The sequence below is a fragment of the Cervus elaphus genome, chromosome 28 (assembly GCF_910594005.1).
Source record: "Cervus elaphus chromosome 28, mCerEla1.1, whole genome shotgun sequence".
Lineage (NCBI taxonomy): Eukaryota > Metazoa > Chordata > Mammalia > Artiodactyla > Cervidae > Cervus > Cervus elaphus.
In genome coordinates this window covers 14,719,168-14,738,491 of record NC_057842.1, presented here as the reverse complement: position 1 = coordinate 14,738,491, position 19,324 = coordinate 14,719,168, and the positions used below count along the sequence as shown (strand labels likewise).

Here is a 19,324-nt window from a genome sequence, read left to right as displayed (position 1 = left end):
TGCACTGACAGAATGCCCACCTGCACAGCCTCTGGACACCCAGCTTCAAAGATTCCCAAGGGGTCAGGAGAGGCGGCTGACAGCAGTTCTCTACGGTGACTGGACTTTACCCTGAAAACCCCTTTAACGGGAGCAGTAGCTAAATGCTACTGGAAAGGGGCCAACCTTTGCTTTTATCCTGTCAACTCAGAGAGGTGGTTTTGCAGCTCAGGAAACTCATATCCTTCTGCAGTAAAGATTCCTTGACAGAATAAGCTGCGTCTTATTTCTTCTCAGTCTCTGTAGTTCCTGTGTAGTTCAGGTCCTTACACAAAGCATGAGGTCACATTACTGAACAAACATCCATCCACTAATGCTCTAATACAAATGGGAAAGCTGAGAAAGGTATCCAATGACTGAAAATCATGGGAGAAGAATCCAAATTCTCAATCCCACGCAGTCCCGGATTCACTCAGTTTAGAGAAGAGGGAACCCTAAACTTGGCATCCATTCCATAAAGACTGTAGGAGTAGCTTTCACAAAGCCTGTGCTTCGGAAAAATTCCCAGCCAGGAGAAAGTACAGGTGGTTTTCTATGTCCTATGCAATCCTCTGACAACTTGCATCTTGAGTGCACACTTTAATTTCCAATTAAAGAGGAAAACTGCAGCTCTCTGTTGCCAAATTATAGATCTATTTCTTGGCTCACTGAGAAAGGAAACTGCTAACGACTGTAAACAGTCTGTGTGATAATTTTTTTTTTTTTATGGAAGTATAGTGGACATCCAAATTATGTTAATTTCAGGTGTATGGTGTAGCGATTTGACAATCAAGTACGTTATGAAATGACCACTAAGTCTAGTCACAGACCATCACCAGATAAAATTATTATAATGTTATAGACATCGTATTCTTATATATATATAACATATATATACATTATAGACATATATTCTTCATGCTGTACATTACATCCCATGACTTATTTATTCTATAACTGAAAGTCTGTACCTCTCATCCACTTCATCTATTGCACCCAACTCCCCGCTCCCTGCGCTTCCGACAACCACCAGTTTGCTCTGTCTATATAAACCTATTTCCATTTTGTTTGTTCATTTGTTTTGTTTTTTAGACTCCACATTTAAGTGAGATCATGTGGTATTTGTCTTTCTCTGACTCATTTTACTCAGCATAATGCCCTTAACGTCCAACCCTGTTACTGCAAATGGCAAGATTTCATTCTTTTTTTTATGGCTGAGCAATATTCCATTATATATATATATATATATATATATATATATATATATATATACACACACACATAAATATATCACATCTTCTTTATCCATTCATTTCATTCTTTTTTTATGGCTGAGCAATATTCCATTATATATATATATATATATATGTATATCTCACATCTTCTTTATCCATTCATCTATTAATGTACATGTGATGACTATTTTAAGTTAATCGCTATTTAACTCTGATACATATTAACTCTAAACATATTTAGACTTTTTAAGGTGCCTTTTTCTACAATAGTTCCATCAGAAATAAAAAATAATTTCTAGCTTATCAGTTATATACAGTAGTGAACTTCCAAAATGGAAAGCATAATTTTTTAAAAAATGATTCACTGTATCTCAGATTACTCCCAGATTTCAGAAATAACAGGTAGATATTAGAAAGCCTTAGAGCAATTTTAAGGCTTCACTGTCTGATGTCTTCAGAAACCTGAGCCTAACTAAAACCCAGGAAGAAGAGAGCTCTCTAAGCCTCACATCTTTCTAGAGGCGTCAGTTAATTGCTGCAGGGCCGTAAGTACATGAGGCAGCCCGGCCAGCTCACGCAGGACACTTCTGCAGCCTGTAAGCAATTATAAGGCCAGCGCATCTCCTTATTAAGAGCAGACAGCTTTAAAAGGAAGAGAAATCAAATTATACAATGTGGTAAAAAGAAATGAGGAAAAACCTCATTCCAGAAATATGGATGCCAAGAGAGGAGGGGAAAAAAAAAAAAAACTAGGAGCAGTTTAACTTGGAGAAAGATGACGGGACAAATGAAGGAAAGAAAAGAAGAAACATCAGGGGTTTCCCCTCTGTGTATGAAGGAGGGGAGACGGTAGCCTGGAGTCTCAGTGGAAGACATTCATATTAGTGTGAAGAAAACACAAGTATTCTATTAGTTCAAAGAAAGAACATTCTGTAAAACCAGTTTGTAGCCAATAGTTCTACCTTCAGCCATTATGAAATGTAAACAAGCAATTGCTGCTATTTTACGTGAATTTTAGTTATTCTGCAATGAGAGTGTAAGTTTGAAATATGATGTTTATAGGAAATGCTATTAAGAAGTTATTATAACAATCTGGGTTCTTAATATAAGTGGCTTTACAATTAAAACTAGTAGAACTTAAGGAAATTTCTCTTTGAAAAATAAAGAGTTATAACATTCAAACAGTCCTCCTGGTAGCAATAAACTAGGTAAATTTTGATTAAAAACAAAGGATAAAAATCTGGGCTGGATGCCATAGGAGATACAAAAAAAAAAAAAGGTACTTTGGTTTCTTTAGACACAAATTATTTGTGAAGCATAAAACAATCCAATTAGGAAGCAATGCAAGAATGTAATTAAGGAGTAAAATACATGGTCCAAATAATAAAAGCTATGGGAGGTAAATAAAAGGAAGGAAATAAGCCAGAGCTATCAAGAAAAACTTTATGGAAAAATTAAAACTTGGGCTGGTTAGAATTTGAAGACAGAGAAACAAATGTTACTAATATGAAAATAATTATTTTGCATATGATATATTGCTAAGAGCTATACCAAATCCTGGAGAAGGCAATGGCACCCTACTCCAGTACTCTTGCCTGGAAAACCCCATGGACGGAGGAGCCTGGTAGGCTGCAGTCCATGGGGTTGCTAAGACTCGGACATGACTGAGTGACTTCACTTTCACTTTTCACTTTCATGCATTGGAGAAGGAAACGGTGACCCACTCCAGTATTCTTGCCTGGAGAATCCCAGGGACGGGGGAGCGTGGTGGGCTGCCCTCTATGGGGTTGCACAGAGTTGGACACAACTGAAGCGACTTAGCGGCAGCAGAATACCAGACCCCAAAGCCGTTTCCATATTACACCATCTATGTAAAATGAGGGGCCCTGGGCCCATAACACCGCCCACGATCAGGATCCAGCAGGTAAGAACGCAGGCTCTCAGTCAGCCTGCCTGGTTCTGAGCCCTTCCTGCAGTAACTGTGGTCAGGTCACCACCTCTCCCTGTGACAGCATCCTGGTCTGTTCCCCAGTGAACTTCCTTGAGGTCAAGGTCTGCATCACGCCCCTTTTTGACCAGCATCAAGCACATTCAGTGGTACACACAATGACTGTCGGCTGTTCATCACAATTCACTGTTTAAACAAAAAAGAGAAATTATGACATGATAGTCCATGATGTTGTAGCTGAAGCTCCAATATTTTGGCCACCAGATTCAAAGAGCCGACTCACTGGAAAAGACCCTGATGCTGGGAAAGATTGAAGGCAGGAGGAGAAATGGGCAACAGAGGATGAGGTGGATGGATGGCATCACTGACTCAATGGACATGAGTTTGAGCAAACTCAGGGAGATGGTGAAGGACAGGAAAGCCTGGCGTGCTGCAGTCCATGGGGTCACAGTCAGATACGACTGAGCAACAGCATGATTATAAAAGATCATCCTGCCACAGACCGAAGGAAGAGAGTTTCTCAAATTACCACCAGGCACTATAAATGGAAGCAACGGACATGATGACTAAGTGTGTAAAAAGTGTTTTCTTTATCTGCAGTTAATACCTTTCAAAGTATGATGTAAACTCCGGATGATCTTTTTATTTCGACTGCATCTTATTCAAATGCATTATTTACTTATAGAGGAGCAGAAATAAGGTAAATGTAAATATTTGCACTAACAAGTTCTCTGCTAGGATAGAGTGTATATGGAATACATGTGTGCAGATAGAGATAAAAATTTAAAATGGAAAAAGTGCAAAACATTTTTCAGTTTATAAACAGATGACTTCAGTAGCATTTAGGAAACTGATCACAAAGGATCAAAAGGACCACCTAAAACTCTGAGAGCTATCAAGCAAATTTAAAAATTATGAAAAATGCAGTTGCGTGGCCAATCTGTCTTCTACGTTGAAACCAAATAACACTTCAAATAATATCTATGAAATGGCTGAAGGAAAAGAAAATTACAACGAAAACATCTACCCATCGGTGAACAAAACTGGAAGCTGTGGCCACCCAGCAATTGCGCTTCACGCAGTTTCACAGGGATCGGCTGGGTGAAAACTCGCTCTGCTGAGCGCTCATCTGCCAAAATAGCCATTTGCAATTAAAAATTAAAACCACTGGCACCTGTTCTTCGCAAGCAATTATTAAAAGGCGGCTGGCTACCTTCCTTGCTTGTAGTGGTTTCTGCATCGAGACTTCATGCCAGTTTGAAATATTCTTCTCTTACGTTTCATTTCTCTCAGACCATAAAGTTCCCAAGACTAAGATTTTAACACTTTCAACATTTCTATTTGTAATAGGACCCTCAAATACTACAGCACTGTTTCAATTTCCGAAAACAGATTGATTTGAGCATTTTATGTTTTATTATACACTTGTACTTTATTATACATATATATTTTATTAAAATGTTACTAGATTAGCAGGGCATAAAGCAGTGTAACTTGTACAAGGCCTCACTGTATTTAAGAGAAATCAGTGGGTTTTTTTTTAAGAATTCAGGAGCAAAAATAAAATGTAAACATCAATTTCCGCAGACAGAGGCTTAACTCCGAACAGAATACATATGTAAATAATAAAGTCACTCATCAGGTCTGTTTGAGTCCTGACACAGGGCGTGGCCGAGAGAGTCAAATTCCATCTTCCTCCAGGAAGCCATCCGTGTATCTGAGAGGGGTGCGGGGTGTCACTAAGGGCTTCAGTCTGCAAGCATGAAGCATCTTCTATGTGGCAGACACAGGTCTACGCGCGGGTGACACAGCAGAGAAGCGGACAGAGAGAGACTCCGCCCTTAAGAAACTCGGCAGAGACAATAAACAGACCCTTCCTCCTCCAACCAGGGAGGGGCGTCGTCTGTTTAATTCCTCAGAAAGACCCCCTTGGCGGCTATGTGGCCCACAGACCTCACCAGGAGTTAGGAGTTAATGCGAATAATTAGGAGGTAGCCCTGCAGCTCACAGCTGAGGAAGGGAAATTGTGAAAAGATCACGTGGAAAATCTGAAAACAGTGGTGTGGGAGTTGGGCTAATCTTGATCTCAAAGACACTACATTGCTAAGTATGTGTGCTAAATTGTTTCAGCCATGTCCAACTCTTTGTGATTTTCCTCCTGGACTGTAATCCGCCAGGCTCCTCTGTCCATGGGATTCTCCAGGCAAGAATACTGGAGTGGGTTGCTATGCCTTCTTCCAAGGGATCTTCCCAAACCAGGGATAGAACCCACGTCCCTTAGGTCTCCTGTCTTGGCAGGTGGGTTCATCACGAGCGCCACCTGGGAAACCCGCATTACTGAGTATGGTATATGATAATAAAACCTTGTCCTATTTTAAACTATTAGTTCAATGCTGTGTTAACAACAACAACAGAAAGTATTTGCTGCTTTCAGTATTAAAATCAGAATTCAAATGTAAGAAAAGAGAAAATATCAAGTCGTTCATCACAAATACTCCTTCCCCTTCAGATAAGACTTCAGACCCTCACCACCTCCACTACTGTGGCTGCATCCCAAACACTGCTGAGACTGTCTCACAGATGGGATTTGGAGACCCAGGAAGGTGAAGTCACTCATTCCAAGTCGCAAAGAGAATTAGTGGGAAAGTTGGAAGCAAAGCAAAGACTTCCTACTTCTGGACCCATACCTTTCTCCTCGAAGTGAATCTTCAGTATCCTCAGTTCAGTCGCTCAGTCACTTCTGACTCTTTGCAACTCCATGGACAGCAGCAAGAAAATCACAAACGCCTGGTAATTCCTTCAGCTCTGCTTCCCTCTGCAACTCCTCTATGGAAAGTTTCCAAGGAAAATGATTTACTTACTCATAAAGCAAGCTTTTGAACTGTGGTGTTGGAGAAGACTCTTGAGAATCCCTGGGACTGCAAGGAGATCCAACCAGTCCATCCTAAAGGAAATCAGCCCTGGGTGTTCACTGGAAGGACTGATGTTGAAGCTGAAACTCCAATCCTTTGGCCACCTGATACGAAGAGCTGACTCATTTGAAAAGACCCTGATGCTGGGAAAGATTGAAGGTGGGAGGAGAAGGGGATGACAGAGGATGAGATGGTTGGATGGCCTCACCGACTCAATGGACACGGGTTTGAGTAAACTCCGGGAGTTGGTGATGGACAGGGAGGCCTGGCAGGCTGCAGTCCCTGGGGTTGCAAAAAGTTGGACACAACTGAGCAACTGAACTGAACTGAAAGCAAGTGTTTATGGAGGGTCTACTAGATACAGGGCAGCTTGCTAGATGCTTAGGACTCAGAGATCTGTAGGAGGTTTTCTGCAGGGGAAGTTCACCCTCTCACGGGAGAGACAGACCAAGTAGCTAATGATGACCACGTGGCAGGGCAAGAACCACAGAAACAACATCCCAAGGCCGTGGAACCTGAGATAAGAAGCACCTACATTATCCCGGCATCGGGGACACGTGCCCAGGAGAGGTGATCTCTGAATTGTGTTTCGAAGAAGCTGTGGGAGTTGGGCAGCCAGAGAGTAAGGAGCAGGGAAAACCCCAAGGAACAGTGTGAGTAAACACTGTCTATCAGAAGACACAAGACAGGCACTCAGCAAGGCTGGGGCTCTGGGGGGTGCGTTAGAGATGAGACATGAAAGGGGACACGGGCCACGTCAGGAGGGCTCTTATGAGCCAATCCAATGAGTCTGGAGTTAACTTACACTCCTGTCCCCACCCTCCCAGTGCCCAGCCGTCCCCAACCTGCTTAAATCCCGTGTGTGACACCATCTCAGTGAGGCTGCTTCAGCAAAGGCCATCAGCGACCACCTTCATCACTAGCCAATGAAATCCTAGCACATCTCTTCTAGTCATTTCTGCACCAGCAGAAACACCAACCATGGCTCCTTCCTGTACACGTCTTCCTTCCGTTGCTTCGATGAAGAGAAAGTCTCTTGGCTTATCCTCTGGCACTGAGGCCGCTGTTACATTTCCCCAGGTCTTCTGGGAGCTCTTAACCTGCCCTCCACTGCTGGCTGGAGGTGCTCCCACCCTGCCCTCCACCTGTCCTCGTCCCACTCTGCATCCCTGGGCTAACTCACTCCTCCTCTCGATTGCCTTCACCAGCACAAAACTGCTGGCAGCTTCCAAATCTAAATATCTGCTCTAGACATCAAGATTCTGCTCCAGATTTGAAAAAGCAGTCCTTCCTGCAAATATATTTTACTTATCTTTGCTCTCTTCATGACAAAAAATGCCAGGTGCTGGCTGCTGGTCTAGGACTCAATGGAAAGAAACTGGGTGTACTAGATTTACTCTCACGTGTTTATCCCTTGCAATCTCCCCCTGAATGACTTACAAACATCTCAAACTCACTCATCATGTTCCCTGTGCAAGTCTGAACTCATCATGTTCCCTGTCCGTGTTCTCTCATCCTTTGTCCTGTATCTTAGTGAATGGTACTTCTGCTCCCCCAGTCACCCAGCACAGTCATCCTTTTCATTTGGAGTGATGAAAATGCTCCCAGTTCTGCCTAGTTAACTGTTTTCTAATTAAATCCCTCCTTCTTGTCCCCACGGTTCAACAGACATCGTTGAATCATGTTCAACAGACATCCATGAATTTACGGATAAAAGAACAGGAGGATGAGCGGGAAACTTGGCCAGTTGCTGAAAACTTCTCACCAGGCACATTGGTTCTACTTGGTACCTTTCAGTCCCCTGACTGAACCAATGGAAGCCACATCTTTCTGAAATTCCTATCTGATGACATCATTCCTCTGATTATCAGCATTCAGGGACCAGTTGTTCCTACAGGACAAAGACTAGATTCCATGGCTGGCATCAGAAGTCACCCGAGGTCAGGGATGTGTGCTATTGCTCTGCCCTCTTTTCCTGAGGTTGTTCTCATCCTATAAATACTCCCCAGTACCCGGAACTACTGACATGATTCCAATTCCACATCTTTACCTATGCTTTTCCCTCCATCAAGATGGCTCGCTACACTCCCCTCCCACCCTTGATTTCACACCTGAAATTTACTAGTCATTTGCCAAAACTCAGCTTGGGCTTCACGTCTTCTCTGGAGCCTGTGCTGAACTTTCCACCCAGGGCTCCACTTCCCCCTCCTTTCCTACGAGACTCTGTACTTGCTCCTAGAACAGCATTTCACTGATGTTTACAGGCTTGCACTCACCCTCTGCTGGAATATTTTCCCTTCTTAAGAATGGAGGCCCCCACCTTATTAATCTGGGAATTAGCACAAAATGGAGATTGAAATATTTGCAGATGGATTGATGAATAGATGGATGAATAGCTGGAGAAGGGTCTTGGAAAGATTACAGGCAAGGAGATAATGTGATAAGATGTGCATTTTAGGAAAAACACTCTGGTGTCAGAGCAAAGAGCTGGAAGGCTTATAACACAAATCAGAGAATATTACAAAGAATCCGATGGAGATGTACAGAGAAACAGACAGGGAGAGTAGCAGTAGCAAAGGAGAGAAGGGAATGGATCCGAAAATAAAAAGATACTTATAAAGTGAACACACAGATTTTACTGATCGTATGGGTGACCAGCAGGAGCAAGCTTGAGAAAAGTGAAGACATCAAGAATGGCTTCTAGGTCCCAGCTTAGAAATAAAATATCTATACATTCTGATCCATAGCATTAAGCCAGGCAAAGATACACCATAAATTTATACATGGAGCCAATCATGCATTTCGCTTCCCTGATAGCTCAGTTGGTAAAGAATCCGCCTGCAATGCAGGAGACCCCAGTTTGATTTCTGGGTCAGGAAGATCTGCTAGAGAAGGGATAGGCGACCCACACCCCAGTATTCTTGGGCTTCCCTTGTGGTTTAGCTGGTAAAGAATTTGCCTGCAATGCAATGCAATAGAGAGACCTGGCTTGGATCCCTGGGTTGGGAAGATCCCCTGGAGAAGGGAAAGGGTACCCATTCCAGTATTCTGGCCTGGAGAATTCCATGAACTACACAGTCCATGGGGTCGCAAAGAGTCAGACACGATTGAGTGACTTCACTTTCTTTCACTTTCTATTAAACTAAAGGGCAGCTGAAAACAGGAAACAAGGAGACATGGCTGCCTGGTAAATCCTAAATCACCATAAAAGAAGAGACTTTCCTTATCTCCAGCGATTCATAAAGACTGGAAGAAAGTATTTATAGCAGGTCATCTCTTGCTCTTGCCAGCCATCTCATCAGTGGGCTGGGGAGATATAGATACACACACACACACACACACACACACACTTGAAACTATGCTTTATACCATTAAAATACCATTACAATCATGGATTTTGCATATTTAACAGAAATGTCTCTTTACCCGAAACATAACTTTAAACACACTTTTCTTGGCTTCTTGGCAATGAAAACACAGATCAACAGAGTAAATCCATCCCTGAAGTATACACCTCATTCATCACAGTACACTTGTTCTTGGCAAGAACCATAATGTGCTACAAAAACTGTTATTAAAGTAAGATTTGGGGATTCCCAGGCTGGCAAGGAATTAGTTACCTACACTGCTTTAGAAATTGTTTTCTTATAATTTCTTTTATTATTAATGGTCTTGTTAGGCTTATAGTTCAAAGTAACTTTCCTTGATTAATCTAATGTATAAAGCCCAGCTATTCTAAAGCTTGTTTAAATCATAAGCAGCGACTGCCAAGGATGGCCTGTCCTCCTAGGCCAGCTGTAGTTGAGCACCACCTCCCAGAAGATGATTCAATCTCTGTGTTCAACTTGAGTCCAGCACCTCCTGCCCTTAGTTTCAGCTCAATCCTTAGTTTCAGAATCTAAAAATAAGTCATTCGAAACTTCACAATAGCATGTGGTATTGCTAAGTACATAACTTGCTTTGTTTCTACCACTAAAGACACTGGCTGACTGATAAAGACTGGTGAGTAGAGAATTATTCAACCTTGAACCTCTTGAACGATCATTTGTCAAAAATTTAAGATTCTGTAAGGCCAGAAAAACCTGTTATATCCTAACATATTGAAAAGAAAATGTTGCATTGCAAGAAGTCCTCATGCATGTTCAAGGGCAACACTTAGCTTAGCAAATACAAAGCCAGAGCACTAACCAAGGTTGTCTCTAACCCTTTCTGAATATGCAGTACATAAGCTACCAAAAATTCAAGGCCACTAAGTAACATCATATTGTAAAATCAGAGTTATGAATATTCTGAGCAAACTCTTGTAAAAAAAAATCATTTTCCATACAGTATATACTCTGTTGCCAAACTGAGCACAGATCATATTGCTAAATCTTTTAGTGGATTCTGACAGGTCAAAATAATTTATCAGGCTCATCAGGTAATAGGATTAATTATATATCAACTCAGAGCGGATGAACATGTAAAGTATCAGTAGTGCTTCTCTAGGTCTAGCATTTACTACAGTAACCACATTTAAGGAAATGTGCATCTTGCAAACATTATACTTTTGATGTAATAATGATATTACACAACTTTCTCCTTGTGTACGTTGTAAGATGGAAAGTTGGCTGGAATATTCTGCCTAATGCTACATGTTCACATCAATCTGGGACTGTAAAATTTTCCAGACACCAGCGCCCCACAGATTGTAGACTCCACCAATTTCCTGACTACTATGTGGTAAAATTCCAGGCTCACCTATTTACAAAACCAGCCCCTTCCTCCATGTTATTTCAAAAGTGTTTCTGGACTTGATGCCAATCCTTCATCCCAGGTGAGAGCTGCGTTTCGATGACATGCCTCATTTCTTAAAAACACCTAATTCATGTCTTCCAACCCCCCTTTTTTTTTTAACTAGGAAACAAGGAACCTATCAGGGAGTGTCTGCAACTTTCTCTACTGGCCTCCTACGACTGAGATCTTAATATTCCATTTTGACAAAAAGAAGCAGAAAGGGGGAACTACAAAGAGAGGAGAAAAAAGAAGCAGAAAAGATGAGGGTGTAACGGCATAAAAACTACCGTAAAATGTCCACATAAACGTAATTCTAACAGGAGACTGAATGAATGGACGTTGTGGGAAAAACAGTAGTAAACTTGAAAGCCACTGAAAGGTTTTAATGCCTCAGGGAAAAATAAACATTTGCTTCCAATCATTTTCTCATTAAGCATTCTCTGCTAGATGGTGAAGCTTACTTAACACGCACACGCTCTGGCCCCAAACCACCAGTGCCAACTTCACCCACTGCCTGATCCCAGTCCCCGCCGGGCTATGTGCCCAGCACCTCTGCCCGTGCCGCTGCGCCCCAGCGCCGGACTCCACGCCGGCCTCGGCCTCGGCGCCTAAGCGAACATCACCTCGCCTGCTCGCCTCCTCCAGACCTCTGCCACCTCTACGACAGGAAGGATTGCTTGCACTGACAGATTTTCCGTTAGCTGCGGCTGAGTTAGCTGCGGCTGAGGTGGCTGCGAGGCGTGTTTACGGCGCGCTGGCAACCTCGCTGCGGTCCCTACCGCGCATCGGCCTCCCCAGCTCCGCCCCGGACCAAGACCCCGGCCTGCGCCTCGCCTCTCTGAGCCGCGTCTACCCCGCCATCACCTCCTAACCTCTCCAACACTCTCTCAAGCTCCACGCGGGCGCACGGTCTCATGCGCCTTTCTCAGCTCCCGGGCGCCCCCCTCGGTTGGGACGGACGCATCTCAGGACCTCATCGCTCCCAATTATCCGCGCAGCCCAAGTCCCGCGCCTCCCCGGGTCGGCCCCCGAGCGCCCAGAGCGGCCAGGCAGCTCATTGGTGCCCCACGGGGAAGGCTCCGTCTGCAGGGGCGGGAGGGGTGGGGCTCTGGGAGGTGGCAGGGGCCAGGAGACCCTAAACACGTGCAACGAAATAAAATCTACCACGTGCGCGCGCGCGAGCGTGTAGGCTCGTGTGTATGTGTGTGTGCGTGTATACCCGCACGGCCGGCCAGGGCGTGGGCGCCGGGCGTCCCAGGGGACCGCGCAGGAGGGTACCCCCGGCCGCCGCGGTGCGGGGGGGCGCGAGGGAGGGACGCGGGTACTCACACGAACGCGTGGTAGACGAACGCCCAGCCGCGGGGCCTCTCCAGCACGTTGTACAGGTAGTTCTGCAGCCGCCGGTACTTGACGTTGCGCCGGCAGCTCTGGCCGCTGGTGTAGGAGAGCGGCTTCCCGAGCAGGCTCATCCGGGCGCCCTGCTTGCCCCGCCGGCTCTCCCGCAGGCCGCCGCCACCCAGCGCCGCCGCGCGGGTGCCCAGCAGCAGCAGCCCGTCGCCCCCGGCGGCTGCCGAGTTCAGCAGCGCCCTGGCCCGGCCCGACTCCACATCCTTCATGCCGCCGCCCGTGCGCCCCCCGCCCGCCGCCGCCGCCGCCGCCGGCGCGCCGCTCCTCACCCAGAGCCCGGCGGCACCGCCCTCCTCGCCGCCCGCGTGCTGGCGGGGCATGGCATCACCGCGGGCACCGCGAGGGGGGCCCCGGCGGAGGGGGCCGTGGCCTCATGCGCTCCGGCAGCTTTCGAGGAGGGAGCTGCCGCCGACGGGGCGCCCGGCGGCCCGCGAGCTGCGCGCCGGGGGGCGGAGAGGGCGCGCGGAGGAGGCGAGGAGTCCAGGTGTCCTGTAGCCTTCAGCTCCTTAGGCGAAATCGGGACGTGTCGTGGGGGCGTCACTCCAAGTGGGCTCCTCCGGCCCCTCGGTCCCCGCGGCGGACACTCCCTCCTGGCGAAGCTCCCCCCGGGGCTGGAGATGGAGCTCCCGCGCGCGCGCGCCGGGTCCCAGGCTCCCCACGCCGGAGGGGACCTGCGGCACCGAAACCCCTCTCAGGGACGGGAGTTCGGCGTATTCTCCCCGGGGCTTTGGAGCTGTTGGAAGGTGCGCCCGCCTCGTAGCCAGAGGAGGAAAAGGAGAAGCGGGCGCCCTTTCCTCCCGCCGCTGCACCGCCGCGCGGTCTGGTCCCGTCGTCCTTCCGCGAGGGGTGTGCGCTGGAACGGCCCAGTCCTGCCCTCCAGGTACCAGCCAGTCCCCAAGCGCGCCGGCCCAGGTTCCGGGCGGGGGCGCTCGGATCCCCGCGTTCAGGGTGCAGCCCCGCGGGACGCGACCGCCTGGCCAGCGAGACAGGCGCTGGGCACCTCACCGCCGCAAACTCCTCCGGCTTGCGGGCTGTGACTTTCCATCCCAGCATCAGACAGAAGAGCTGGACATCCTTGCCAGCCCGGGGGTGGGGTGGGGTGGGGTGCGTCAAAACTCCGCTTCTCCGCGGTGAACGACTGGCGCTGGGCTGTGCCTTACAGCGGCGCGAAGCAGGGGAGGACAGACCGGGTCCCTCCGTCAAGAAATTTGCATTGAAGTCAGAGAAAGTCATAAATAGGCGAAGTCTCTCGGCGGTGGCGGCGGCAGCCCCAGAGTCTGGGGGCGGGAGGGAAATCCTGGAGGATGGAGAGTCCAGGACCCCAATTTCGCTGGGTCCTCTCCCCACCCGCCTCTGCTTCCACTTACGCAGTGAGAGGCTTCTCCCGCCGCCTCCAACACAAGAGCGGGCCGCCCCCAAGCCCCCTTGCCCCTGCGGGAGGAGGGAGGCCGGCGAGCCTCTGGCCTTGAGCGAGACGGCGTTAAAAAGCGTGAGCCGCTGTGCCAGAGACGCTGAGAGGAAGCTGGGCTTGGGAACTTCTTCCCAAAGAGTGGAACCCCTTCCCTCCCCCTCAAATAGGAAGGAAATGATCACTAGTTAAACTGAAGGAAGAACTGGGGTTCCACCGCAAAGCCAGAACAGATGGTTCCGAGAGTGAGTCCCAGTGCCTTTTTGCTTCCAGAAGCCGAAAGCCGAGGCGTGAGTCCCGTGTCAGCTGCCCCCGGCTCTGGAGATGCTCGGCCAGCTCCTCCGTGTGAGCACACCAGTGGCGGCTCCGGTCTGCCTCGGGCAGCGGCCGCATGGCCCCGCTGGCCCCTTCCTTCTTCCTGTCATCGCTGCGATGTCAGCGCAGCCCACTCGCCGGCTCCCGGCCGCCGGCGCGACCCCGCGCCCCCTCCCGCCCGGTGCCCGAGCCCGGCGGCCGCGGACGCTTCGCCGAGGCGCTCGGTGCAGCTGGCGGCGCCGCCACGTGACTGCCCCCTAATTCACTTCCACCCACCCCCCCCGCGCGCGCGCGCAAGTGGAGGGGCAAGGGGGCGGCCTAGTGCCCCCAAGGTTCAGGCCAAGGGAGAGAGCGCCGCGGAGCGAGCGCTCCAGTCCTAGGGCCGGGCGAGGACCAGGCGGAGCGCTGGGGAGTTGGCGTCGCTATATTTAGACTCCCCCCGGAGTTTCCGCGCAGGGCTTTCAGGGTGAAAGATCTAGAGGCTTAGAAGGATTCGTGTGCGCGCTTTCAACGTGAAAATCTTGGCTTTTCTGCAGGCAGGAAAATGAGAAGCATTTTGCCTTGAACGAGCAGTTTTCCTTCTTGCACACTTTACTCCATCCCACTGCGAAGGTCAGATCCCTTGTCTCACTAGCACTGCTGGGCCCAGCCTGCTGGCTGGAAGATTTGGGAAGGCGGGACAAATTTCCAGGGAAAGAGCCAGTTGCCTGACTTCTCATGGACGCTTTCCTGAGTGTGTGGCAAGGTGGGAAACCATAATGTGGATTAAGCAAATGCGTGACACTTTAAAGTAGCGTCAAAGGTGGTGATCAGCAGAGGTTTAGAGCTGGGAAGGGCCTTTGAGATCGGTTCTCTGGTTCTCTAGAAGTTAGAGACACCCCAGAGGGGACCGGCCCAAGCATTCACAGGTGGTTGGTATGAGGGTTATCAGGAACCCAGCAGCCTCCCCTCTGGGTTTCGTTTCCCTTCCACATCTTAAACAGAACATATACTGAAACGCAGGTTACCCAGATGGCGCTAGCTGTGAAGAACCTGCCTGTCAGTGCAGAAGACTTAAGAGACTGGGGTTCAGTCCCTGGGTCTGGAGGAGCCCCCGAGGAGGGCATGGCAACCCACTCCAGCATTCTTGCCTGGAGACTCCCATGGACAGAGGAGCCCCGGGCTACATCGCATAGGGTGGCAAAGAGTCCCACACGACTAACTGAGCGGCTGAGCATGCAGGCACCCTGAGGGGCTCCTGGCTGTATTTCAGTGTCTCTGCAGGCTCCCTTTGGAAAGAGAGGTTCAGCCACAAGCTCCGACACCCCGCCTGAGCGTGCTGGGAAGGAAAGGCCACGTGAGGCTGCACACCTCTCCTACTGGCTTCCCCGTGTGTTCCTGGCTTCTTCACTACCAGTTAACTTCTCTCAAAAGGCAGGAATTAACTGTTGGAAAAACAGAGTGCTGTGATCAAGCTTTTTTTCTGCCGCTGTGCCTTTGAACACAGATGTTGCTAGGAAACTGCCTTTCATTCTTTTGGTTGAAATATTAAAACCTAATATCAGAGGAGAGGGTAGACAAAGAGTGAAATGACATAGCCGTGTATATTCCACCTGTAATATTACATTAGAGCCTTATAAAGAGGTAGAATGGTAAAAGATAGCCGTCTTTTCCAAACCAAGTGTTTATTTCTAATGTAGACCATATGAGCTGATTTCACTCCCCATCCTTTGGAGGTGAGGGTGCTTTCAACCATTGTGAGATATCTGCTTGAAATGTATGCCCATGGAAGGTTTTATTCTCTGAAGTCTACTTGGAGATGGTTTCCGCTGAAAATAGCTACTGGAAATATTTTACTTCAGTGTGTTTTCTATGCCATTATATTTTTCATCTGAAGGGCACTCTAGAATAGTAATATGGAACATTCTATACAAGAGCTAGAGGTGCTCAGGAAAGACTTTCACGGCAGAATAACTAGTTGTGAGCTGGTTTACAGAATATCCGTGACCACATGACTCTCCTGTCTCCTCCAGACCTCCCCAGCCCCCTGTGTGTTCTGGTCCTACCACCTCTACACACTTCCCATCGAGTCATGGTCATAGTTCTAATCAACTCACAACTGATGGAAGTGCTACTTTTTTGTGTGATGTGGGATGCTTTTTGATCCACTGTGAAATGCCAGGTCAACCAGAGTAGTGGTAATAAACAGAATCCTCAAACCTTAGAGCAAAAGGGACATTTGCTGTTGAAGAAATGGAAAACTATTGTTGGCTGCTTGCCCAAGGCTCAGCTGTTTGCCTTGGAGGAAGAGCCGAAGTCCCCTAACGCCTGAGTGGAATGCCTTTAAGCCAGGCCACCCTTTCCCTTAGCTTTTATTTCCTCCTGTCAGATCAAAATCAAACTTACAAGCACAAAAACTATAGTTGTGTTTCTTAGGTATCTTATAACCATTGATTTGGTAAATCTGATTATTTCAAATGTGTCAGCATTGTGGACCACAGTGTCATTTTTACTCTATGGAGGATTCTTAGAGATGTGATGCTGAGATTCTCTATATATTTTACCAAGGGACAGAAATCAGAAAACCTGGGGCAACATCAGAGATCATAAGAACCTGCCAGATGACATGAAGGTTCCCGCATAGCAGGGACTCATCCTAGCCTGCCCTCAGTGGATGAGGCATGGTCCCTTCAGATCAGCCTCTGCCTAGGGGTGCAGAAACAGTGCAGGTGTGAGTGGACAGGGGTGTGAAGAGGGGCTGGTGGGGGAGCAGACAGAATAGGAGAAGCGCTCAAAAAGCCTCACCATGTTCATCCCAGCAACTATCAAAATTTATTTTCCTAGGAATTACTAAAATAGTGTGCCAGTTACCACTGTCAAAGCAAAATAATAGCAGATATTTCATATGTGTTTACAGCACATGAGGCACTGTGATTAACAAGAATTATTTCACTTGATTCTGACCGTAGCCTCACAAATGAGCACTACAGGTTTATAAGGAAGAAAGTGAGGTTGTGAGAAAGTTAACACTTTTTCAAAACTAATGAGAAATTGAGTCTGAACTCAAACTTATGGTTATTTCATGAAAAAACAAAAGCCACAGAAACAAAAACCAAAACCAGATTTTAAATAACTAGGCTGTATTAAACTTTTGAAATAAAAAAGGTTTAGCCTATTATCACATTAATATATTTGCCTGTTTTTCCTTTAAAAAGGGAAGTGTTGGAAAGTGTCTAGTAGCTGTTTCATAGCAGGACTTGGGGTTTTACTCTAAACACAGAATTAGCCTCAATACCCCTCTTCACTTTTCCTGAAGAAATAAAAGCTTATGTGTAGAGGTTTATCTTCTGTATTGAATATTTTAAAACAGTCCCAAATCATGAAGTAACAGTATCTTGGAATTATACTTACATTTTTATCTTTTTCCTAACACTACCTTAACAGTCCCAAATCATGAAGTAACAGTATCTTGGAATTATACTTACATTTTTATCTTTTTCCTAACACTACCTTCAGTTTTATTCACAAACTCCTATTTATCATACTTGGCTATACCAGATTTCTATTTTCTTCCTGTTATGTTAGTATGGTAGCACTACTGTCTTTCAGCCAACTACTTAAATGATCTTCCTGGAAGTAATTTGAATACAGCTATTTGCTCTTTCTAAGATATATGCATTTAGAGACTGTATGAAGAGATTGATACAGAAGACAAACCTCTCATTTGAGGGAGTGCCCAGGGAAAATTCTGTTATAATTCTGTGCCCCCTAGTGGCACTGGCATTTTACCATAACCTTTTTTGAAGAGAAATTAAGAAAGCACCCTTTATGAATCACCCCAAACCTTTTCATCTCCTCGGCAAGCTATCGTTAGTCATCAGGTATGAGCTAGTTGGAGCGGTTGCAGATGAAAAATGTCTTGATTCTCAGGTGCACGGGCTGAATAGTAATTCTAATGTGACAGGTTCCCGGAGGTTTGCACCGCGTCTTACAGGACGCTGGACAGGCTTTCCTGAAGGACGCAGGGGCTGGGCTTCCTTGAGGAAGAGCTGGCCTTCGGTGACCCATCAGGGCAGGCTGTTCAAGGAAAAATTAGTTGAGAACCTGTGAAAGCCAGGCATCCCTTGAGAGTGACAAGTGGCTGGATTCTCTTGGAGCCCAGGGTACTTCTGAAGGGTGTGGTGGTAAGGCAGGGGTTCCACAACTGAGAGTCTCAGCGGGAATTTAGGGATTGTGTTCTGACTTGAGCAGGGAGCCCCTGAAGAATGTGAAACAAGACACTCTACTTGTTCCTATTTCCACGTGCAGAAAAGCCCTGAATATTAGTTGAGTTTAATGGGGGGGGGCAGGGAGTGTGGCTTGAGCACTAATGCTTGGCACACGCTGTTCCAAACTGGGATTCAAAGATGACATGTATTTGGTGGAAGATAGTGATGGCTGCCAGTCCATGGACAGGTGTCCAGCCAAACCTCCAGTTTCCAGGCCTGAGTCTCTGGATGATGAGTGGTGTTATTTACTGAACTTGGAAAGACCATCTGGTACAGCCATCTGGGGAGAGGGGTGATGGTGACTTCAACTTCACATGGAATACGGCCTGACTGCTGAGATAGCCCAGTGGAAACGTCCAGTGAGTATACAGGTCCACAGCTCAAGAGGGCGCCAGGAATCAAAATTTGAGAATCACCAACATGTACGCAGGGGTGTGTGTGTGTGTGCGTGCGTGTGCACTCAGTCACTCTGCGATCCCATGGACTGTAGCCCGCCAAACTCCTCTGTCTGTGGAATTTTTCAGGCAAGAATACTAGGGTGGGCTGCCATTTCCTTCTCCAGGGAATCTTCCCAACCCAGGAATCGAACCTGCATCTCCTGCATATATATATATACACATATAAAAGATGCAATCACCATATATGATGAAAGTGATGGGTTAGGATTAGATTACCTGGGAAAATATGTAGATTGGCTGAAAAAGGAAAAGGCCTGAGGACCCAAATTGGGGGGCGGGGGTGCTCAGAGCCAAACACTGAGGGTGGGGGAGGAGAAAGGAGAATATGAAGCTGAGTAACCCCTGAGGACCACTAAGGACCTTTGCCTCAGCAACCATAAAGGAAGCTTCCACAGGGAAATGCGGGACAAAGATAATCGAGATAGGATTTGACCACAAGCAGGTCATTGGAAGAAGTTGTTTCTGGGTTTTGTTTTCCTTGCAGAATTTCTTGTAGAACGAGAAACCAGGTCAGAATGGGCAGGAAGAAATTCAGAAGTGAGACAGTGACGTTAATGATTCTGGAGGGGAGGAGCTAGGAAGCAGCAGGCAGAGGATTTG

The 19,324-nt window shown here is 47.2% G+C and overlaps 1 protein-coding gene across 5 annotated transcripts in view; it reads right to left on the bottom strand.

Annotated features, from left to right (window-relative positions):
• KCNQ5 (potassium voltage-gated channel subfamily Q member 5) overlaps positions 1–13,067 on the bottom strand; it is a 588,020-nt gene extending 574,953 nt beyond the window's left edge. For all 5 annotated transcript variants that reach the window (XM_043889971.1, XM_043889972.1, XM_043889974.1 and 2 more), the window contains exon 1: positions 12,219–13,067. In XM_043889971.1, coding sequence (XP_043745906.1) covers positions 12,219–12,616 — 398 coding nt within the window. In that variant the 5' untranslated portion in view covers positions 12,617–13,067. The remainder of the gene's footprint in view (positions 1–12,218) is intronic.
• Between the last annotated feature and the right edge of the window lie 6,257 nt (positions 13,068–19,324).